Below are 24,303 nucleotides of genomic sequence, written 5' to 3'. Positions count from 1 at the left end.
GCCCACCACCATAAACCAGCCCTGAAATGCAGTGCTCCCTTGGGTGTGGTCAGGGCTTGCATCTGCAAGTATTAGGAAAAATTGGACTGAAAGTTTCCGCTAAATTCTTTTTTTTTAAAATATTTATTTTATTTATTTATTCCCTTTTGTTGCCCTTGTTGTTTTATTGTTGTAGTTATTATTGTTGTTGTCGTTGTTGGATAGGACAGAGAGAAATGGAGAGAGGAGGGGAAGACAGAGAGGGGGAGAGAAAGATAGACACTTGCAGACCTGCTTCACCGCCTGTGAAGCGACTCCCCTGCAGGTAGGGAGCCGGGGTTCGAACTGGGATCCTTATGCCAGTCCTTGTGCTTTGCGCCACCTGCGCTTAACCCGCTGCGCTACAGCCCGACTCCCTTCGCTAAATTCTTGACCTTCTCTAACTAGTATTGAAAAGCCTGGATATTGCTGGCCAAGGGCTCTCTACTCTGTCTCAGAACTTCTCCTGGCCCCTGTAATGGGTGGAAAACCTGTGTGGGCGCGCTCTGCCCTTTAGGGCAGCCTCAGACTTGCAGGGTTTCTGGGATCATCCTGGGTGGCCATGGCCATACCCACCAGTCTACACGAACACACAACTCATGCACCAAGGTGCTGCTGTGATGCAGAGGCTAGTGATGTAGTGGATAGTTTAATGTCGGACTAGTTCTCAATGAGCTATGGGCTATGCTGGGTTCTAGGTGCGCTTGCTCAGATAGAGTACCTTTCCCCAGGATGTGTGAAGTTGGGGGCCAGCTTCTAGTTGGGTCCCAGAAACTTATCTTAATATGTGCCACATTATATTGTTAACCCCATATCCCAAGGGGAAAAGGTTGAGAGCTTCAGCAGGAGACACCTGGATAGAACCTGTTTTCCCATCAAGACTTTTTTGGCTGGCCATAAAGCGACAGGGTGTAGATACTCTATTTCCATGGTCATTAATCTTGCCTTCAGATGCCTGTGCTCAAATCCACCACTTCATGGGGGAGGGAGCAAACTTACTTCGAACTCTGGTGGAGCTGCCCTTGACTGCTTTAGAATGGAGAATTTCCCATCTCTTCCCTCTAGTCTGTTTCTTCTCTTTCAAGTGTAGCTTTTTAATAGGTTCCAACTTAAAATGCCATTAGTTCATTTCTATGTAAATTCAATAGTTTCATCAGGCTGTCAAAAAAAGCATGACTCATTTTTTTTATAGAAAAATCATGACTTTTCTGACAGCCCAGTACTTTTCAGTCACTAAGACTGAGATGAAATTTAACATAAGAACTCAAAGCTGAATTCTTTCAAGAGGAAATGAGACTGCTCTTGTTTATGTGTCCATGAGTCAATCTTGGTGAGTTAGAAATCGGTTCAAGGGGCCAGGCAGTGCACACCTGGTTGAGCACACACAAGGCTTCAGGTTGAAGCTCCCGGTCTCCCTGCAGAGGGAAGCTTCATGAATGGTTAAACAGTGTTGCAGGTGTCTCTCTACCTCTCCCCCTTCTTTCTGGATTACTGTCTCTATCCAAAATAAATTTAAAAAATATTTTAAAAAAAATTCAAAAGCCAAATGGTCCAGGAGGTGGCATAGTGAATGGGGCATTGGGCTCTCAAGCATGAGGTCCTGGGTTCAGTCCCCAGCATCATATGTGCTGGAGTGATGTCTGGTTCTTTTTCTCTCCTGTCTTTCTCATTGATAAATAAATTTTCCTTACTATCTTCATTGGATAGAGACAGCCAGAAATTGAGAGAGAAGGGAGAGAGAGACAAATACCTGCAGCACTGCTTCACCACTTGTGAAGCTTTCCCCCTGCAGGTGGACACTGGAGGCTTGAACCCGGGTCCTTGCGCATTGTAACGTGTGCTCAACCAGGTGCACCACCGTCCAGTCTCTGAGAAATAAATTTTTAAAAAACTTTAAAAAATTCAGAAGCCCTGGGAGTTGGGTGGTAGCACAGCGGGTTAAGCGCACATAGTGCAAAGAGCAAGGACCAGAGTAAGGATCCCGGTTCGACTCCCCTCCTGCAGGGGAGTCACTTCACAGGAGGTGAAGCGGGTCTGCAGGTGTCTGTTTCTCTCCCCCTTTGTTTTCCCCTCTTCTCTCCATTTCTCTGTCCTATCCAACAGTGACATCAGTAACAATAACTACAACAATAAAACAAGGGCAACAAAAGTAAATAAATAAATATTTTTTAAAAATCAGAAGCCCCTAATTATGGCAGCACTTTAGATGATTCACATCACAGAGGGGGAATGTCTGTCTCCCTCTGTATCCACCTTACCTCCCAGAACACTCTAGGTTTGTCCGGTTATGTCTTAGCCCCATGATGACTAGAAATCTGAAAGTTGATTAGAAGCCAGTTCTGTAGAGCAAAAGAGCTGAGTGCTGCCTCATACAGCATGCAGGGCACTGGTTGAGTGGAGAGTGAGGAGCAGAGCACCTAAATGACTCAGGGTAGCAGCCTCCTGAGGTCATGGTGGGACGTCCCGTTGTGGAGAAATGTTGGGACCGCATGGGGCCTTGGCTCTTCCTCTCAGCTGTTCAGGAGCTGACAAAGTCACACATAGGCCCCAGGGACTCACCCTTGCTTCTTGGCAGCTGTGTTTCCCTTGGAAACTGGAGGGTCAGATCCCAGCAATTACTTGTCTTTCTAGCAGCTGAGAGTCAGGAAGTAACTTTTTTTTTTTTTGCTTCCAGGGTTATTGCTGGGCTCAGTGCCTGCTCCATGAATCCACTGCTCCTGGAGGCCTTTTTTTTTTTTCCCTTTTGTTGCCCTTGTTGTAGCCTTATTGTGGTTATTGTTGTTGTCCTTCACTGTTGGAAGGACAGAGAAATGGAGAGAGGAGGGGAAGACGGGGAGAGAAAGACCTGTTTCAAAAGACTTGCAGACCTGTTTCACTGCCTATGAAGCAATTCCCCTGCAGGTGGGGAGCCAGGGGCTTGAACCAGGATCCTTATGCTGGTCCTTGCACTTTGCACCACGTGCACTTAACCTGCTGCGCTACCGTCCAACCCCCAGGAAGTAACTTTTTGATGGTGTTGAAGGGATAGGGATCCTGAAAAATTTTTTGTAAGATTTCATTTATTAATGAAAAAGATAGGAGAGAACCAGATATCACTCTGGTACATGTGCTGCTGGGGATCTAACTCAGGACCTCATGCTTGAGAGTTCAGTGCTATATTCACTGCGCTACCTCCCAGACCACATCCTGTGAGATCTTGAACAACTACCAGATTGTATTTATCTTCTGTTGACTGTCTTTTGATTTGTGGTATTTGCATTTTATTTTATTTAGAGATGGGGGGGAATGAAGTAGCATGCAGACCCTTAGCATCCAGAGTGAGCAAGTGTAAACATCTGCCTTCAGACGTTTCCTAGAAATTGTGACTTTGCAGTTCTCTCTGAGGGAGAGCACAATCTGTGCCTGCCCGTGGACCTATACCTTGATTCTAATGAATGAAGGAAATGAAGCATCTCCATCCGTCTTGAAAGCATTCATACATGTGTGCAGAATGCGGATGTTGTATTAAGAGCCACTGGCTCTGTGGTTTGGGAAGGAAAAGGCCTCTCTGCCCACCCAGTATGCATTTAGAGCAGGACTTATTCATGCTCACTGGGTCGGTCTCACCTTCAGTTTCCAAGGAAATGCTGCTGGTCTCCTGTGTGCTCCTGGGACACAACTTGCTCTGTCCATTCACTGTCAGCCCTGTCGCCCCTGTTACCTCAAGTTGCCCACACACTCCTGACCAAATCAGGAGAAGGTATTTTGTGTGTCCTAATAAATAGGAAGGCTTCCATCCCAGTGTGGCAGAATTGACTACAAATCTTACAGGTAGAGATGTGCACAGCTGAGCTTACATGTCCTGGTTCTGCCCACTCTCAGGGGAGTCCACAGACCCAGCTTCTGTTTTTTGGGATCTTTCTGAACCTTGAGGCTTGGAATCCAGGTGGCTGCCTACTGCTCCAGCTGATAGGAATGGTACGCTAAAAATGCCTCATCTTTCCTTCTCCAATGTTTTCATCGTGAAGTAGTCTAGATAAATCTTAAGTTCTCAGGGTAGGGGCTGATATCTCAGACACTTTCACTTGGTGGCGTCTAGGTGTGGGGGAGGGGACTACCTGTCCTTGTTCAGGCATTTAGGAGCAGTGTCCATGCTACAAGATGGCTCTCAGACCACATGCCTCCCTCCTCTCCTTACATGTGTGTGTCTCCGTGACAGTATTTGTGCCACCCGTGATTGTGGATTTGGGTATTTTGGTTTGTTTTTAAAAACTAACTCTTACATGTCTTTTTCCTTCTGCGCTCACCCATGCTACCCCACTCTGCCTATCAGATCTTGCAGTTTTCAAGGAACGACTTCGAATGCTAACAGTAGGAGGTATGAAAATGAGTCTTTCCCTCTCTCTACAGGGACTTCATTTGAATAGGAAGTGCAACTTTTCCTAGCATGCAATTTGGGGAAAGTTGACTCAGCTTCTGTCAAAGTGTTTTGACGTCTGTTTTGAAGTACATTTTTCCTGTCATTTAAGTTGTTAAACCAACAAGTAGAGCTATTCGATGACTTTCGTTTCAGTCCACTCCGTTCATGTGTTTTCTCATTGCTTAGCTGAGCTCCCATCCTTAGTGTAGTCTGTCTCGAGCTCCTGTTCCACCCAGCTGGGGCCCAAGGCCACACTACATTCTGCATGTCGCCACCTCCACTCCTCATCCAGCCTGTGGCTTTGACTGGACTCTGGATTCTTTCAGATTATCTGTTTCCTGTACATTTTGACACTACTCTTCCCATGTTTGAAGGACAACTCAAATTTTGATAAAAAAATTTGATCAAGAGTGAAACTCTTTTACCAGCCCTAAGGTCTGAGCAGGAGATGTTTTGAGGAATCCAGAGTAGAAGCACTGGGGGTCATCTGTTGTCACACACCTCACTGGCCAGTCTTCCTCTGCACCAGGTTTTCCTGAGAAGTTCTTTCCTCCATCTTATATCTGAGATGTGATTTTTTTTTTTTTTTAGATAATTGTATCTTTATATGCAGCTGTAATAACTGGTCCGTGCACCTCTTAGCCCATTTCCCACAAGGATGACATCTAGTAAGCCATTGTACATCACTGATGCTACCACCATCTACCATACCCACCTCTGTGTTACCAGGGTCATTCCTACCAAAGTCACCTGTTAACCACTAGTTCTCAGGTTCTAGTTTATCTTAAGAATGCTGTACAGATGGAATAAAAATCTGTAACCTTCTGAAAATGACTTTTTTGTTTCTTTTAAACCAAAACACTGCTCAGCTTTGGCATATGGTGGTATGGGGATTGAACCTGGAACTATGGAGCATCAGACATGAACCACTATGGTATCTCCTAGCCTGGAGTTGGCATTTCTTAATTAGCATGATTTTCTAGAGTTTTTTAAAAAAATATTTATTTTATTTATTTATTCCCTTTTGTTGCCCTTGTTGTTTTATTGTTGTTGTCATTGTTGGATAGGACAGAGAGAAATGGAGAGAGGAGGGGAAGACAAGAGAGGAGGAGAGAAAGATAGACACCTGCGGACCTGCTTCACCACCTGTGAAGCGACTCCCCTGCAGGTGGGGAGCCGGGGTTCGAACCGGGATCTTTATGCCAATCCTTGTGCTTTGCGCCACCTGCGCTTAACCCGCTGTGCTACAGCCCGACTCCCTCTAGAGTTTTATTGAGGTTGTTTTGTAGTAATAAGTTGTTTCTTCTTCCAGCTAAGTCACGGTCTTTGGCCTGGGCATAGCACAGTTTTAATTATTCACATTTTGAAGATCTTTTTTTAATTTTTATTTATTTATTTCTTCCCTTTTGTTGTCCTTGTTTTATTGTTGTAGTTATTATTTATTGATGTCGTTGTTGGATAGAACAGAGAGAAATGCAGAGAGGGGAAGACAGAGGAGGAAGAGAAAGATAGACACCTGCAGACCTGTTTCACCGCCTGTGAAGTGACTCCCCTGCAAGTGGGGAGCCAGGGGCTTGAACCAGGATCCTTACGCAGGTCCTTACACTTCACGACACGTGCGCTTACCCCGCTGTGCTACTGCCCGACTCCCCATTTTGAAGATCTTTTTGTTGGTTCCATTTTTCAGCTGGTAGGAACCTTTGCACAGCAAAAGTGAGTTGATTTTGCATAAGATATGAATATACAGTTGCCCCAGCACCTGAATATTAATTTTTTTCTGATAGAGTCACTTCATTACTTTTATCAAAAATCCATTCAACTTGTAAGTTTACAACTTCCTGAACTGTCTATTTTATCTGTCTGATCCTCCTCCAGCTTCACACTATGTGGATTACTAGAGCTATTGAAATTGTCTTTTCCTTATTTAGACTTGTTTTTTCCAAGCAGGGTTATCATTAGGACTGGGTGCCTGCACAGTTAATCTGCCACTCCCTGTGGCCATTTTTCCTTTTTTTTTTTTTCTTTTCTATTTTATTTGATAGGATAGAGAAATTGAGAGGCAGATAGAGGGAAAGAGATACCTGCAGACTTACTTCACAACTTGTGAAGCTCCCCCCTGCAGGGTGGGTAGAGGGCTCCAATAAGGGTCCTTGCTCATGGCAATGTGTGCACTTAACCAGGTGCCCCACCACCTGGTCCCCTTTGGGCCACTTTTCTAACAGTGTTTTGTGATTTCCAGCATATAATTTTCCTGCTAGATTTACCAATTAAGTATTTTATTTTTAATAGAGGGAAAGGGTAGACAGACATGCAATACTGATTCACCACTCGTGAAGCTTTCCCTTGCATGTGTGAATGAGGGGCTTGAACCCAGGCCCTTATACACTTTGTAACGTGGGCTTAACCAGGTGCGCCACCACCAGGCCCCCTTTTTATTTTATTCTATATATTTTTGCCTCCAGGGTTATTAGCCTGCACTATGAATCCACTGCTCTTGGTGGCCATCTTTTTTCCATTGTTGTTGTTGCTGCTACTGCTGTTGGATAGGACAGAGAAATTGTTGAAGGGAAGACAGGAGAGAAAGATACACCTGCAGACCTGCTTCACTGCTTGTGAAGCAATCCCCTTGCAGTTGGGGAGCCAGGGGCTTGAACCAGGATCCTTGTACTAGTCCTTGTGCTTTCCATGATAGCACTTAACCCAGTGTACTACTGCCCGGTCCACAAGCCCATATATATATATATTAGTATCCACATCACAACTATAAAGATAAAACTTTTTGTTTATATTGTGTTTTGCTAAAATACTGATTCTCACATTTTTCTTTCTTTCCAATTTGTGTTGAGTTTTTTCCCTCTTTTACCACCAAGTTTACCAACTGGGGCTGGTGCCTGCATGACACTCCTGGCTAACACTTTGCTTTTGAGAGGGTGAGAGGGGACCACACAACACATACAGTGGTACAGCACTCATTATCCCATGGGGACTGAGGGCTTGAACCCATATCTTCACATGTGGTAAGGTGTATGCCCTACTGGGCGCACCACCATCCAGCCCATGTACCTTTTTTAGGTATATTAGCAAACCAGACCATCATCACTCTGACAAGTGATGTTGGAAATCGAACTTGAGACCTCATGCCTGAGAGGCCAGCAGTGACCGTAGGCTATGCTTATTGGTTGCTCTGTGTTCTTTTCCCTTCAGCTATTGCTCTGGCTGGAGTTTCCAGCACTGTGTTAAATAACAGTAGTGAAAATGAACATTATGGCCTTGTCCAGACATTAGGGAGGATTTAGTCTTTCATCAAACATATTAAATATATATATAATTTTTTTCTCTTTAAACCAGAGCATTGCTCGGCTCTGCCTTATGGTGATACAACCTGACATCTTTGGTGCCTTAGGAATGAAAGTCTTTCTGTGTAGCCATTGTGCTATCTCCCCAGCCCTAACTGTAGTTTTGTTTTTTTAAATATTTATTCCCTTTTTTACCCTTGTTTCATTGTTGTAGTTATTGTTGTTGTCGGATAGGACAGAGAAATCGAGAGAGGAGGGGAAGACGGGGTGGGGGGATAGACACCTGCAGACCTGCCTCACCACTTGTGAAGCGACTCCCCTGCAGATGGGTAGCTGGGGGCTCGAAGCGGGATCTTTAAGCTGGTCCTTGCGTTTTGCGCCACCTGCACTTAACCCGCTGTACTACCGTCCAACTCCCCTTTAAAAATTTTTTTTTTATATTTATTTTCCCTTTTGTTGCCCTTGTTTTTTTTATTGTTGCTGTAGTTATTGTCATTGTTGTTATTGATGTCATTTTAGGTTTTTCAATGTTACTGACTTTTTCAAAGAATTTACTCATCTGGAGTAATTGTTTCCCTTCATTTAAGGCTGTCTCAGTCTTCCCTACATTCAAGGATACTGTCAAGGATACTGGGTAGAGGGTTTAAGTAAACTGTTGTTATTCTTGGCTATTAAAAAGTATGGTAGTGGTCTGGGAGGTGGCACAATGGATAAACCATTGGACTCTCAAGCATGAGGTCCCAAGTTTAATCCCTGGCAGCACATGTACCAGAGTGATGTCTGGTTCTTTCCTCCTATCTTTCTCATGAATAAATACATTCTTTTTTTTTTTTTTAAAAAAAGTATGGTAACACGTTCTGCTGATTTCTGTGTTTTTATTTTTTTAATTGTTTATTCCCTTTTGTTGCCCTTGTTTTTTATTGTTGTTGTTGGATAGGACAGAGAAATGGAGAGAGGGGAAGACAGAGAGGGGGCGAGAAAGATAGACACCTGCAGACCTGCTTTACCGCTTGCGAAGCGACTACCCTGCAGGTGGGGAGCTGGGGGCTCGAACCAGGATCCTTACACCGGCCCTTGCGCTTTGGTGCCATGTGCGCTACCACCCAATTCCCCTGATTTCTGTGGTTTCTAATGAAACACTCACTGTTTCATATTTTTCTCTATTGGAAAAGTTTGAGAGATAGCTCTCCCCATAAGACATAAACCTTGCCATGCACAAGGCTCGGGTTTGAGCCACAGCATCACGTGGTGCAGCGCTGTGACAATCTGAGGCAACTCTGGTACTCTGGTATCTCTCCTTCTTTCTATCTGAGTGAAAAAAGTGACCAGGAGTGGTGAAATCACACATGCTCAAAGCCCTGGCTCTGGGGAGAGAAGCTCGTTTTATAATGGGGTTCTTCTCTATTTTTTTTTCTTAAGAATTTTATTAATATGAAATGGAGAGAGAACACCAGAGCATCACTCTGCCACATGGGATGCTGGGGATCGAATCCAGGGCCTCATGCTTCCTAATTCAGCCCTATACTCATTGTACCACCTCCTGGACCTTAGCATTGATTTCTTTTGGGTTTATTTTGTGAGCTCATGCAGCTTCTGAAATCTATAGATTAGATTCTTTTCGCTTTATTTGCAGGTTTTTTAGTCATTTTTCTTTTCTCTTTCTTCCTTTCTTTTTTAACTAGAGCACTACTCAGCTTTGTTCAGTTATTTTTGAGGTTTATCAGAGATCTTTCCACTAGGCTGTCATATGTCTCCAACGCACTCAGATTTTCTTTTTCTCATTTAAGTTCTCTTTGGTCTTCACTTTGGCTTGTTTTCATTCTGCCTTTAAGCTCACTGATCCTGTGCCTTGATTCTGTCATTGAGCCCACCTACTTAGCTTGAATTTTGGCCATTACATTATTTTAGTTTCAAATTTTTCCATTTGGTCAATCATTTTCTGAGACCATCCTATTTTTCTCTTTTATCTCGTATGTTCTACTTGCTCAAGCCACTTGACAGTGGTTGCTTAAATCTTAAACAGTTCTGACTCCTGTTACCTTGTTATTGATGCCTGTTAATCTTAACAGACAGCCATTCGCAGTTCTTACATGAGTGATCTTTTTTATTATTGAAGCCAGGGCACACTGGATGTTATGGGATCTGGAATCTCCCTGTTAGAGTTCTTCTGCATGCTGCTCTGGTGGGGAGGATCCCACCTAGTAATCCTTATGTCTCTGGAGGTCTTCACTGACGTTGTGGTTGAAAATGGGTAGTCAAATTATCTCCTGGAAGAGAGATAAGTTTAGGCTCCAAGCCTTCTCTAAAACCTTGGGATGGGGTTTGAGGTTGGAGTGCATACAGCCCAGTGGAGGTATGCGTGGCTCTATAGTACTGTGTTATGTGGGTGTGAGCAGAAAGTTTTCTTGGTGGCCCATCCTCTGGCCCCTTAGAGCAGTGTTTTGTTTGTTTTGTTTTGTTTTTTGGTTGGTTGGTTCTATATTTGTGGGAATTTCTGGGTTATTGGTTCCTTGCTCTGAATTTTGGAAATGGAAAGCCGAAAGGAAAACCCAGAAAGAACACCCTCCTCTACAAACTTCCTAGCTGATCAGCTGCCTCTGCCTTTCAGAGCTGTCTTAAAATTGCTTCACATTTTGTGATGTCTGGTCTAGTTAGCCTTGATGTCAGAATAGAAAGATGTCTACTCCACCTTCTCAGGAGTAGATAGCTGTAGATTTTTTATCACTCAGCTGACAGAAGAACTCAGAGGTGCTTTTGAGTTTCCCAGGATAGCCCAAGAAAAGCCAGCTGGAGGAACAGAGGTGCTGCTGTACAGAGCAATGTGGAGAGGTCTCTTCTCTGGGGTGTACGCCTCACTGCCTGCCTCTCAGTGAGCTGCTCCTCACATTGTGCACCCTAGATATTCTAAATCCCTGGCCCCTTGTGTGGTTCTTACCAGTACCTAGGAAAAATGCTCCCAGATGTATGAGTGAGGGGAGCCTAGTGCTTCACCCAGGCTCATCTGGAGAGAGTGACTGCAGGGGAGAGCTTGGGCAGAACTGTAGCACTGTTGCTATCATCACTCCTCCAAGGAAAAACAGCAGCTTGCCCCTTTTTAAAATATGAGAAAGGTCCTAAAAGGCATGAGATTTACTTTAAGACTTAAAAAATGCACCCTGAATGTTTCTGATCAAGGCTGTATAGTAAGCAAGCCAGCTAGACTAGGAACACATGAGGTGACAATTCCCAGAGCATCCGTGGTGAGCTGAGTCAGTTCTGGGCTTGAAAGCCCATTAGTGCGCATGTTTACAGCTTGCCAGAGGATCTTAACACACAGCTGGGTTTACAGGTGACTTCTGGGATCCTATGCCCAGCAGCTGGGTCTCACTGCTGCTCTCATGTGCACAGAAAGCCAGGAAATGGGTCTGAGTTGGTGCAGTCAGATCCAGGAGGCTGTGCTTCTTTCCACTGGGCAGTGGGGCTTCCGTATTAAATGTTGGTGTGTGAAATGTTGGTTCTGAGCCACACATCTCACTGGAGCCAGAGTGCTATTGCAAGGGGAAGTGGGAGCGTGCCTCCAGTGTCACCAGCTTGTTTTCCTCCAGGTCTCTCTCCCCACCTTAACTCAACAGAAAACCAGCAAATACTGTGAGAGCTCACCCATTGCATTTTTAACATTCAGAGTAGGTGCTTGCATGTACTCACAGCAGTACTCGCAATCATTGAGTTACTGGTGGTAAATCCATTAGCTTTCAGCCAGTAAATACTTGTTAATGTTGGACCAAGGAGAGGAGACTAAGATTTACTTCTACTGAGTGCTATCAGAAGAATAGATCAGGGAAGTACGATTGGAGGCCTTGCAGAAGAGCCCTGTCTTCATTGGAGGATGGCCAATTAAATCTGCTCTGCTGCCTGGCAGCTCTCCAGCATACCACCTGGCTGCTTGGTGACTATTCCCCTCACTTCCTGTCACTCACCACGTACCTTTGTCACATAACACATCAATGACCTACTCTATTCTGATTCCCCACTCAACTTGAATTTCCTCCTTAGCTATTTTTCATTTGCTTTTCTGATTGACTTGCCTACTGTCTTCTCAAATCAAGTGATCTGTGTCTTTGGGATCTTGAAATGTTTGCTCCTAAATCACGAATGGGTGCATTAGACTAATACATGCATAATACAGATCTTACTCTAACTCAACCTGTAATACCCAACAATATTCTAAGCTTCTATTTGTTGCTAAAGTCTTTTTCTGGCTGTAAAATACTTTCATATGCACCAGAGGTTTATGATTTCTGTCTTCCTCTGGGGAGTCCCTTTTCCCTCCTGTAAATTCTGGCCCCTGTGTGGCTATGCCCCTTTTCTCCTCACCCTGCAGGATTCTATGGCCTGGATGAGTCTGACCTGGACAAAGTATTCCACCTACCCACCACCACCTTCATCGGGGGGCAGGAGTCTGCTCTTCCTCTGAGAGAGATCATCCGGCGCCTGGAGGTAAGGAAACAACTCTTGTGAAAATCTTTCTGGAAGCCTGCCATGGCTAGAGACCCTCAAGACCAGGCTGCTTCTTTCTTGGCCCTGAATATATTTTTAATGTAAGGGGAAGGGAGCGTTTACTTTGATACTTTATAAACAGCTATTTTCTTTTTTTTTAATTTTTTATATATATATTTTTCTCTTTTGTTGCCCTTGTTTCTTATTGTAGTCATTGTTGTTGATTGAGGTTGTTGTTAGATAGGACAGAGAGAAATGGAGAAAGGGGGGGAAGACAGAGGAGGAGAGAAAGATAGACACCTGCAGACCTGCTTCACCTGTGAAGCGAGTCCCTCGCAGGTGGGGAGCCGGGGGCTTGGACCGGGATTCTTATGCTGGTCCTTGTGCTTTACGGCACCTGCGCTTACCCCTCTGCGCTACTACCCCACTCCCATAAACAGTTATCTTTACAATCCACTAGAGGACAAAAATATCGAATATCATATTTGAGTCCTAGTCAGAATTTATTTCATATGTGTGAGGTCCCCAGTACTTGTGTTCTGCCTGGCAGGGAATTTATGAGTCCCTGGTGGGGTGGCAGCCCCTCTCCCAGACACAGGTCTGTCTGCTTACTCCTCTTCCTTGCCCTGCCCATCCCCTCATCTTCTGTATTCCTCCTCCTCCTCCCTAAACCTGCAGTGACACTGCAACACACACCTCCTGCCCTGCCCCTCCCACCCTAGCAGACGTCATCTTCCGCCTCTGTGCAAGGGTAAATTGCCCTTGACGAGGAACAGCAGCCATTCCTCAGCACTGTCTGAGTTTTCTGACCTCAAGGTCAACACCTAGCTCAGATTGAGAAAATACAGTGGACTTGGCATCTCAGAATTGACTCTGCAAGGGCAGGAGAGATAGCATAATGGTTATGCAAAAAGACTCTTGTACCTGAGGCTCAGTAGTCCCCATGCTCAATCCCCTTCACCATCATAAGTCAGACTGGTAAAAAAAATTGGAGTCGGGCGGTAGCGCAGCGGGTTAAGCACAGGTGGTACAAAGCGCAAGTTCTGGCATAAGGATCCCGGTTCGAGCCCCCTGCTCCCCATCTGCGTGAAGTCACTTCACAGGTGAAGTAGGTCTGCAGGTGTCTGTCTTTCTCTCCCCCTGTCTTCCCTCCTCTCTCCATTTCTCTGTTCTATCCAACAACGACAGCAATAAAAACAATAACTACAACAACGATAAAAGAACCAGGGCAACAAAAGGGGGAAAAAATAGCCTCCAGGAGCAGTGGATTCATAGTGCAGGCACCAAGCCCCAGCAATAACCCTGGAGGCAAAAAAAAATAAATGGAAAAAATATATAATATAAACAATTAAAAATATAATACAGTAATACTATATATAATAAAATATAAAAATATAATAAAAATAATAATAATAATGAAAAAGCATGGATTCCATAGTTTCCCACCTGACATGTACATTAATGGGGTGCTACCAGCATCCCTGGCAAAGTCCTGAGCTGAGCCACTGTATGCAGGGCTCTCTGAGGTGTTGAGAGAGGCCCACGTGGTTAACACCTTCCACCTCCAGTCCCTCTCATCACCTCTGGCATTTGAGAAGTAGAGAGCAGGGAGATTCTCTTTGATTTGGGGTGGTACCAGAACTTAGAAGCTGTCTGGAACATTGGCCTGGACTACAGACATCCCTGCCATGGCACTTCCTAGCCCCTCTTGACTGGACTGATACAGGCTATTGTTGGTCACTTCTGAGTTCTAGCAAAGTCCCCTTTGTTTCCTAACCATGAGGCAAAGGCCTCCCCACACTGGGTCAGCCAGTTTCCATGTTGTGAAAATAAGAAGGAGTCATGGACAGACTGCCAGGCAGAGCGCAGCACTCTGAGGCACACATACTCAGTACATTCGCTGCGAAGACTTAAAGGTTGTTTTTCAGCGCCATAGAGAGCTCACCAGGTAGGGCACATGCCTTGCCATTGGAGTCTTAGCCCCCAAAAAGCTGGGGTGTTGTCTTTTTCTCTGGCTGTGTTTGAATGGAAAAGCAGGCCCAGAAGGATGAAATCCGATGCTCAAGGCCCCAGCTCTGCACACAAATTTATAGAGCCTGTGAAATCTGAGGCCACACTTGGGCCACCTCCTTCTGGAATTCCAGTGCTGATTCAGGCTTGCTTTCTTGTCCTGACTCCTGGCTGTTGGCTGGTGGATAGAAAAGGCCTTGAACTGACTACCTGGGAGTTGATCTTCCATGTCTCTTAACTCCCCACTGTACTCTTCCCATCAGAACTGACCTGTATGCTGCCCAGCTCACCCTCGGCAGTACCAGGGTATGCAGTCAGTCTGTTTGGGGGCTGCAGATCTATTGGGCTGGCTCAGGATCCTTTCTTTGTAATCTGTGAGAGCTAAATTTCCCAGGAGTCAGTTGTTAAAAAGAAGAAACTATAACATTAAGAGACGTCTGCATTTTTAGTACTGATGAGCTGGCGTCCCCTGGCAGCCCTGGACCTTTCTCTTTCATGATGCTGTGCTCAGTCTGGGCTTGAGGGCAGAAGGGCTACCCCCCAGAGAACTTGGTACCTCAGCAGGTGTGGTCTGTTCTCTTAAGGGAGCACAGTGGACCTGGGGGTCCTGGTTACAGCAGCTCTGCCTGCATTGGAAAGGGAAGCAGCAGGTGAGCCCCTTCCCTTGGTTGAGCAGTAGGTGAGAGTTCTCCTTCTTGTTGTGTGAAACAGATGGCCTACTGCCAGCACATCGGGGTGGAGTTCATGTTCATCAATGACCTAGAACAGTGCCAGTGGATCCGGCAGAAATTTGAGACCCCCGGGATCATGCAGTTCACCAATGAGGAGAAGCGGACCCTGTTGGCCAGGCTTGTGCGGTCCACCAGGTACCGGTGGGAGTTGTGGGGTGTGTCCCCCTCCCAGGGAAGCAGTGGCCCTGTCTGGATGACCACCGCCAGCTGGTCCTGGTGGTCTGGCTCATGCAGAACATCCTGGTTTCCACCCAGGTTTGAAGATTTCCTGCAGCGGAAGTGGTCCTCCGAGAAACGCTTTGGCCTGGAAGGCTGTGAGGTGCTGATCCCAGCCCTGAAGACCATCATTGACAAGTCGAGTGAGAATGGAGTGGACTACGTGATCATGGGGATGCCGCACAGGTACCTGCTGCCGCCCCGTCGCAGTACTCACTGGCCTGCAGGGGCACCAACCCTGCTCAGGGCTGACCCTTAACAGTCTTCACTCCAGACAGTGCCACAACTTGAAAGATTTTAAAATGTTTTTCTTTTTTTATATTTATTTTCCCTTTTGTTGCCCTTTTTATTGTTGTAGTTATTATTGTTGTTGTTACTGATGTCATTGTTATTGATGTCGTAGTGTTGGATAGGACAGAGAGAAATGGACAGGAGGGGAAGACAGAGAGGGGGAGAGAAAGATAGACACCTGCAGACCTGCTTCCCACCTGTGAAGCGACTCCCGGCAGGTGGGGAGCCGGGGGCTCGAACTGGGATCCTTATGCCCGTCCTTGCGCTTTGCACCATGTGTGCTTAACCCGCTGCGCTACCACCCGACTCCCAACTTGAAAGATTTTAATCTGGAGGGTCCTGGTTGTGGTTAAGTGCACACATTAGTGTGCAAGGTCCCAGGTTTAAACCCCTAGTCCCACCTACTGGGTAAAAGCTTTGCAGCTGGCGAAGCAGGGCTGCAGGTGTCTGTTTCTCTCTCTACCTCCCTCTCTCCTCTCCATTTCTGGCTGAATCTGGCAGCCAAGAAGGTAGCCCGGTGGGTAGAGTACAGATACCCATGTAGGGGTGCTAGGTTAGGTCTCCAGCACATGCCAGAACACATCATCAGTGCCCTGGCCTCTGCTTCATAAATAAGTAAATTTAGGGCTGGGTTGTGACACACCTGGTTAAGTGCTTAATAGTACCATATGCAAGGACCCTGGTTCAAGCTCCACTCCCCACCTGCAGGAGGGGAGGATGGGTGAAGCAGGTCTGCAGGTGTATTTTTCTCTTACTCTATCTCCCCCATGCCTCTCAATTTCTCTGTCCTATCGAATAAAATAGAAGGAAAAAATGGCCATCAGGAGTGGTGGATTCATAGTGCTGGCATCTAGCCTCAGCAATAACCCTTGAAGAAGAAAAAAAAAAAAGTAAATTATTTTTTCCTCAAGGAATTAAATCACAATGTTCTAGTTGGGTCACAACAGAGCCTTCACTTTCTCCCTTTCTGCCTTCATGGCCTCAGATGCCCTGCAGAGGGAGGGTGACATGCTCATGGTAGAGCAGCACTCTGCCCAGGCCCTGCTCACCTCCTGTGTGTCCCAGGGGGCGGCTGAATGTGCTTGCGAACGTAATCAGGAAGGAGCTGGAGCAGATATTCTGTCAGTTTGATTCAAAGCTGGAGGCAGCTGATGAGGTAAGACACCTGACTTTTCTTGGCAATTGTTAAGAATTTCCATCCACATGATACCCTCTGGCTCCACTTACCTCAGGAAAGATTCACTAGGGGCTGGGTGGCTTGGATTTTTTTATTCTACATAAGTTTTTTGCAAGGAATATAGATATGTTTCAGAGAGGCACCTGCTAAAGGCAGAGTGTGGGCTTGGTTTCAGGATATGAGAAAAAAAGCCTGACTTCAACCTCCACAGGGGTAGAAAATAGATCTAGTTACGGAAAAGAAATCAGAGCTTGAGTAGAAGACTTAGAGATTATATACCCTCAAGAAAGTTGGTGCAGGAAGTCTTCAAAGTTTGTCGGGACGGAAGTCTTCACCATGCACAGGGGGCTCACCCCTCAGAAGGGCAGCTGTCAGGTCAGACCTGGCACCCCCACAGACCTGCCCGTGTGCTGAAGGAGCCTTCTCCCTGGGCCACGGGTGAGGGCAGGCCAAGGAAGAAGACTTCCCAGCCTCCCAGGAATAGGATTTCTGGGAGTAGAAACAACGCAGGACGGGCTGCTATGCAGAGGAAGCAGCATCTTGCCCAACATGGAGACTCGCTGTTTGCACGCCAGGGTTCTGGGGACGTGAAGTATCACCTGGGTATGTACCACCGACGGATCAACCGTGTGACAGACAGGAACATCACCTTGTCTCTGGTGGCAAACCCTTCTCACCTGGAGGCAGCCGACCCTGTGGTGATGGGCAAAACCAAGGCTGAGCAGTTCTACTGTGGGGACACCGAGGGGAAGAAGGTAAGACGCTGGGGACCCCGGGCACAGGCAAGGTTAGTTTCCTGGCTTCGGGCAGCACAGTCCACATGGACTTTGAGAGTCATAAGCTAGTCTCACGTACAGATTAATGTTCTCCCTGCTCGTGACTTCTGAAGCAAAGTGACGTTCCTCATCTCCACATCTGTGAAATGCCTCTCCTGCACAAAGGGGTGCTGGTCTCCCTGAACAGGAGGGGTCTAAAGGGGGAAGTGGACTTGAGCTTTAAATAGAATTTGTAGAGCTGACAGGTGAGAGAGCCAGACCAGGAGTGTCCCTGAGAACAGGAAGTAGTTCCCACTTTGACTGACACCTCTTACATGGCAGTGTGCTCCCTGGAGAGGGTTAGGCTGGGGGGTGGTTACTCCCAGGCTTGGGATCGGCATAGTGCAACATGGCTCAAGGCAGCAACAAGGGCCTGTTGAGCAGCAGTGAGACCACCAGTAAGGGGCTGGCTGGACAGGGGCATGAAAGAGCTTGCAGTTTCTGCAGTCCTGAGCTAGGATGCTGCCCCCAGGTATTTGCGGCCAAGAAGAAATGAAGTGATGGGAAACTTGGTCTGAGTCCACATTCATAAAGGTAGACTAAAAGCTGTTCGAGTCCTGCTCATTTAGATACTGGAAATGTCCTAAAAAAAATAATTGGTGAAGAAAAAGCAGCAGAGGAGACTTAAAATGGCTGAACTAAAGGCCCTCATCTGCCTGTTCTTGGAATGCAAGGCAGGAAAGGTTGACTTGCCTCATTGGTGTGGCTGCCAGATACCTTGCTGCAGAGACTTGGCACAAGTGCCACCACCCCAGAAAAGCTGCAGCTCACTTCTTTGAGTCCTCGTAAACCCAGAATGCAGGGAACTGCAGGGTGTTGCATAACTATCAGCATCGAGAAGTTCTGTAACTTCAAGTGACTGAGGTTCTACAGCCAAGCAAGTCTGGCAGGAGCTGACCTGATGGGGCTCAAGGCTAATGCAGCCTTTGGGTTGTTGGAGTGAGAGCTCCCCTGCACCAGGATGACCTGCACCAACAAGGGTTCCAGTGCCTCACTCGGGTGCCTCCTGGGCAGTGGTCTGGGTAGTTGAGCTTCACTTGAAGTTAAAGGGCGTGGCAGAGGTCAGGCGCAGCTTTGCAGGGAGGAAACACACAGCACGGCCTTTTCCTCAGGAAGGAAGCGATGGCCCGTCTCCCAGTGCCTTTCCCACCAGACGTGACATCAGCAGCCCCAGAGCAGACCTGCCATCCACCTGACTTAATGTGTGTCCCTGAGTCCATCAAAGAACGAAGAGCCAGGCTGTGGTTCATCTGGTTAAGTGCTCATGTTACAGTATCCGAGGACCCAGATTCAAGCCCCTGGTCCCCAGTTGGGGGGGGGGGAGAGAAGCTTCACAAGTAGTCTCTCTCCCTCCCTGTCTCCTCTCCCCCTCTCTGCCTCTACCCAATAATAAAAATAAATATTTAGAGCAGGGATAGTAGCATAATGGTTGTGCAGAGCGACTCTCATGCCTGAGGCTCTGAAGTTCCAGGTTGAATTCCATGCACCACCATAAGCCAAAGCTGATCAGTGTCCTGGTAAAAAATAAATATTGAAAAAAAAATTTTAATTAAAAAAAAAAAAAGGACCAGACACCAGGGGTGGCTGAGAACGGAGAGCATCAAGGATTTAGCGGCCTCAGGAACACAGGGACATGGAGCTAACAGGTGATGTGTTGAGGACAATGATGACAGGGTCTCGAGGCATAGGAGGTGTGTTTATAAATTCGGGAGGGCAAAGGCACAGAAGGGTTGGATTGGGGTTGGAGCTGCCATGCAAACTGTGTGCTTGGCAGCCAGGTGCTGGCTCCGTTACAAAAGGGCCTGGGGGTGAAGAATACACAAACACTGGTCTTAAAATCCACCCTCTGCTAAAAGAGCTGCCCTCCTTGAAGAAGTGACTGGCTTCAGATTTAGGCAGGGACCCCACAGCATGAGGCTCATCTCTGCTGTGCCAGGAAGCACTGGACCCTGGGATCTGTCCATACAGTCTAGGACAATGAAATCGGATAACTCCTGGTGTGAATCACTTAAAACTAGAGGAATAAGCTATGAGCACATGTAAACACAAGTCAATAGAAAACAATGACTGCTGCGACAAGGGACGGGTTTATTGGGGAGCAAGCTGCATGGGTTCTCACAAATGCTGCATTGATCCCACACCAAGGACATCATGATGGGTATAAAGGGAGAGCAGGTTGCTGCCAGAGCCAGCAATGAATGTCAGTCTCACCGGTGTGAGGCAGGCTGGCTCTGGCACCTTTGCGGAGTCTGGTCATGGAGCATTGGGTGGTACCCAAGGATGTGGAGACAGAAGAGACCGGGATCTACTCTGGGTGGGAGGAGTTAAGAGTTGTGGGCCTGACACCATGCACAGGCCTGGGCTGTGGAGGGCCGAAGCAGACCTGCTGGGTGTTGGCTGTGCAGAGACACAGCAGAGGTGTGGCAGGTTTGGGGACTAGAAAGGGGTTGGGTGTTGGTGCCACATTCTTGCTGTTCTCAGAGCAGGCTGTGATGGCATCTCCACTTGACCCCATGAACTCACTGGACTTGGTTAGACCTGGGGTCTTGTTTGCATGTCTGCAGGTCATGTCCATCCTCCTGCACGGGGACGCTGCGTTTGCTGGCCAGGGCATTGTCTATGAGACCTTCCACCTGAGCGACCTGCCCTCTTACACCACTCACGGCACTGTGCATGTGGTTGTCAACAACCAGGTACCTGCTGAGGGTACGGGGGCCAGGGTGGTTGCTCGCCAGCTTACTTAGAGGGACCTCTTCTTTTGAGTAGTTTTTTGACCATAAAACCATACTTACTAGAAAAATGGGCTCAGAAAACTTTTTTTATATTTGTTTATTTTCCCTTTTTGTTGCCCTTGTTGTTTTTCATTGTTGTTGTAGTTATTACTGTTGTTGATGTTGTCATTGTTAGATGCGGCAGAGAGAAATGGAGAGAGGAGGGGAAGACGGGGAGAGAAAGATAGACACCTGCAGACCTGCTTCACCGCCTGTGAAGTGACGCCCCTGCAGGTGGGGAGCCAGAGGCTTGAACCGGGATCCTGACACCGGTCCTTGCGCTTTGCGCCACCTGCGCTTAACCCGCTGCACTACTGTCCGACTCCCCTCAGAAACTTTTTACAGGTCCGGGTGGTGGCGCAGCTGGTTGAGCACACAACTTACAATGTGCGAAGACCCGGGTCAAAGCCTCCTGCCCTCACCTGCAGGAGGAAAGCTTCACAAGTGGTGAAGTAGGGCTGCAGGTGTCTCGTATCTCCCTCTCTCCCCTCTCAATTTCTGCTGCCTCTATACAATAAAATCATAGATTTTTTTTTAATAGTGGGGAGTTGGGCGGTAGCACAGCAGGTTAAGTGCACATGGCGTGAAGCGCAAGTACCAGCGTAAGGATCCTGGTTTGAGCCTCCAGCTCCCCATCTGTTAGGAGAGTTGCTTCACAGGTAGTGAAACAGGTCTGCAGGTGTCTATCTTTCTCTCCCCCTCTGTCTTCCCCTCCTCTATTTCTCTGTCCTAGCCAATAACAATGACATCAACAATAACAATAAAAAAAAGGCAACAAAAGGGAATAAATAAATATTTTTTAAAAAGTAGGGTCCAGGTAGTGGCACACCCAGTTGAGCACACATGTTACCATGTGCAAGGACCAAGGTTCAAGCCTCTGCTCCCCACCTGCACGGGGGAATGGGGGGAGCTTCACAAGTGGTGTGAAGCAGATCTACAATTGTCTCCGTCTGTCTCCCCCTCCCCTCTCAATTTCTCTGTCCTATCCAACAAAATAGAAGGAAAAATGGCCTCAAGGAGCCATGGATTCATAGTGCTGGTATGGAGCCCCAGCGATAACCCTGGTGGCAATGGAGGGAAAAAGTGTTCTCTTAGCGGTGGTATCCTAGAAGATTGTCTTCCATGTAGGTGGGTTTTTAAGAAAACTGGGGTTTATTTTTTTTAATTTTATTTATTTTCCTTTTTGTTGCCCTTGTTTTTCATTGTTGTTGTAGTTATTATTATTGATGTGGTCATTAGGACAGAGAGAAATGGAGAGAGGAGGGGAAGACGGGGAAAGAAAGATAGACACCTGCAGACCTGCTTCACCGCCTGTGAAGCAACCTTTTAACCTCAGGTATGGGAGTCTGTTTGCCTAACCATTATGCTGTCTCCCCAACCCAGCGTTAAAATTTATTTTTTTGCCTCTAGGATTATGGCTGGGGCTCAGTGCCTGTACTATGAATCCACTGCTCCTGGCGGCTGTTTTTGCCTTTGTTGTTGTTGTTGTTATTGTTGTTGAATAGGACAGAGAGAAATGGAAAGACAGACCGCTTGGAAGTGACCCTCTGACCCTCCCCCCACCCCAGGGCTAAAACCGGGATCCTGGGAGTTGGGTGGTAGCGCAGTGGGTTAAGCGCACGTGGCACAAAGCACAAGGACCGGTCAGGATGCCAGTTCAAGACCCCAGCTCCCCACCTACAGGAGAATTGCTTCACAGGCAGTGAAGCAGGTCCACAGGTGTCTCTCTGTCTCTCTCCCTCTCTATCTTTCCCCTTCTCTCAATTTTTCTGTCTCTATCCAATAACAAATAAATCAATAAATATTTTTTAAAATTTTTTTAAAAACAAACCAGGATCCTTATACCAGTCCTTTCACTTAGCTCCATGGGCTTAGCTTAACGTAGTGTGCTACTGCCCAGGCCCCTAAGCATTAAAATTTATTTGGCCTGGGAAGTGGCTCAGTGGATGAGATATTGGATGAGGACCTGAGATTGATCCCTCACAGTCTGTGTATCTGGGTCTCACCCCCACTCTTTTAATATGTATTAATTACAGATATTTAAAAGAAAAAAATCACTATGTGGTGTGAGGGGGGGTATGCAGCAGTAACACACCAGACTTGGATGGCTTAAGCCCTAGAGATGGAAAATTCCTTAGCACCACCATATACACCCTGGTCTGTCTCATGAAAATAAATCCTTCAATAGTGCAACGGGTTAAGCACAGGTGGCACAAAGCACAAGGATCAGTGGAAGGATCCTGGTTCTACCCCCTGGTTCCCCATCTGCAGGGGAGTTGCGTCACAAGCAGTGAAGCAGGTCTGCAGGTGTCTTTCTCTCCGCCTCTCTCCATTTCTCTCTGTCCTATCCAACAACAGCAATGACAATAATAATAATGACAACAAGGGCAACAAAATGGGAAAAATGGCCTCCAGGAGCAGTAGATTCATAGTGCAGGCACCAAGCCCAGCAATAACCCTGGAGACAAATAAATAAATAAGTAAATCCTTGCCAGGGCTAGATACTATAATGGTTATGCAAAAAGACTTTCAGTGCCAGAGGCTCCAAAGCCCCAGGTTCAATCCATTTCTAGTGTGAACAGTCAGGTGGAATAAGAAATGGTTTCATTTGTTTTTCCCACCCACCTACATATGCCTTGTGAATTTTTCCTTATATGGTCTACTGAAGTGGGCATGATGGGGAAACTTTAGGAGCAGTGCTCTGTATTGTGTATTGTCTCTCTCACCCTCTATCAAAAAAGAAAAAATATTAAGTAAAGTTTAAAGTTCCAGAAGTATTGGTGTCCAAATTTTCAAATATATACACATATAAAGAAAATCTTCTAGAGAGTCTGCAGTAGCGCAGAGGGTTAAGTGCACGTGGCGTGAAGTGCAAGGACTGGCTCAAGGATCCCGGTTTGAGCCCCCAGCTCCCCACCTGCAGAGGAGTCGCTTCAGAGGCGGTGAAGCAGCTCTGCAGGTGTCTTATCTTTCTCTCCCCGTCTTCCCCGCCTCTCTCCATTTCTCTCTCCTAACAATGACGACATCAATAACAACTGTAAGATCAACAATAAAAAACAAGGCAACAAAAGGAAAAACTAAATAAATAAAATATAAAAGAAAATCCTCTGGCATGGGAGGCAATCAAAATATTGACACTGTAGCTGAATGAATTATAGATAGCTGTTTAATTTTTCACGGTTTCCCAAACTTAATGCTTTCTTATCAGAAACACACAGGTATGGTGGTGATAAGGAATTTTCCAAGTCTGGTGTGCTACTGCTACATATCCCCCCTCAAAAAAATAATAAACTGAGAAACAGTCATCTGGGAATTAGAGTAGGCAGTTACAGCCAGACTGTAGGCAGTGAGAGAGCCTGCATGTCATCCTTTCAGATCGGCTTCACCACTGATCCTCGCATGGCCCGCTCTTCCCCCTACCCCACTGACGTGGCACGTGTCGTGAACGCCCCCATCTTCCATGTGAACTCAGACGACCCAGAAGCTGTGATGTATGTGTGCAAGGTGGCAGCCGAGTGGAGGAACACTTTCCACAAGGATGTAGTGGTGGACCTGGTGAGTGATCTTTGGCCCAGTTCTCCTGGGTCACCCATGACATAGGGAAGGTCACTGGCACCCGGCCCCAGGATGCTGTACTGTCCCAACATGGAACAGTTACCCTGACCCTGGTGTGCAGTGAAGTGAGAGCCAGGACCCTGATTCTAGGCAGATGGGCGCAGAGCCCCTGACTGTCCTTAACTGGTGCTGTGCCCTTCATGCCTAGGTGTGCTACCGACGCAATGGCCACAACGAGATGGACGAGCCCATGTTCACACAGCCGCTCATGTATAAGCAGATCCGGAAGCAGAAGCCAGTGCTGCAGAAGTACGCCGAGCTGCTGGTGTCACAAGGCGTGGTCAACCAGCCCGAGTACGAGGTGCGTGCCCAGGCTCTGGTCCCAGTAGCATGGCTCTGACTCCTGCCGTCCTTACTGAGTATGGGAAGTATTTAAGAACCACAGTGTTTCCATGTACACCTCAGAGGGTCCGAGCGAGGGACTTCTTGAAGGAGATGGGGCCTGAGTGGGTTTTGGCGGGAGGTGGAGACCACCCTGCAGCCTTCCT

General features: G+C 46.9%; 1 protein-coding gene across 4 annotated transcripts in view; it reads left to right on the top strand.

The window, feature by feature from the left end:
- Nucleotides 1–24,303, top strand: part of OGDH (oxoglutarate dehydrogenase) — an 84,567-nt gene that overhangs the window by 46,991 nt on the left and 13,273 nt on the right. For 2 of the 4 annotated variants that reach the window (XM_007524395.3, XM_060171602.1), the window contains 9 exons: nt 4,331–4,375; nt 12,074–12,189; nt 14,911–15,065; nt 15,186–15,332; nt 16,503–16,593; nt 17,190–17,369; nt 19,994–20,122; nt 23,576–23,755; nt 23,964–24,116. In XM_007524395.3, the coding sequence (XP_007524457.1) occupies nt 4,331–4,375; nt 12,074–12,189; nt 14,911–15,065; nt 15,186–15,332; nt 16,503–16,593; nt 17,190–17,369; nt 19,994–20,122; nt 23,576–23,755; nt 23,964–24,116 (1,196 nt within the window). The remainder of the gene's footprint in view (nt 1–4,330; nt 4,376–12,073; nt 12,190–14,910; nt 15,066–15,185; nt 15,333–16,502; nt 16,594–17,189; nt 17,370–19,993; nt 20,123–23,575; nt 23,756–23,963; nt 24,117–24,303) is intronic. The other 2 variants (XM_007524396.3, XM_007524397.3) reach the window with 1 other exon arrangement.

The sequence above is a fragment of the Erinaceus europaeus genome, chromosome 14 (assembly GCF_950295315.1).
Source record: "Erinaceus europaeus chromosome 14, mEriEur2.1, whole genome shotgun sequence".
Lineage (NCBI taxonomy): Eukaryota > Metazoa > Chordata > Mammalia > Eulipotyphla > Erinaceidae > Erinaceus > Erinaceus europaeus.
The sequence above is the reverse complement of the archived record's forward strand: the minus strand, read 5'-3'. Positions and strand labels throughout refer to the sequence as shown.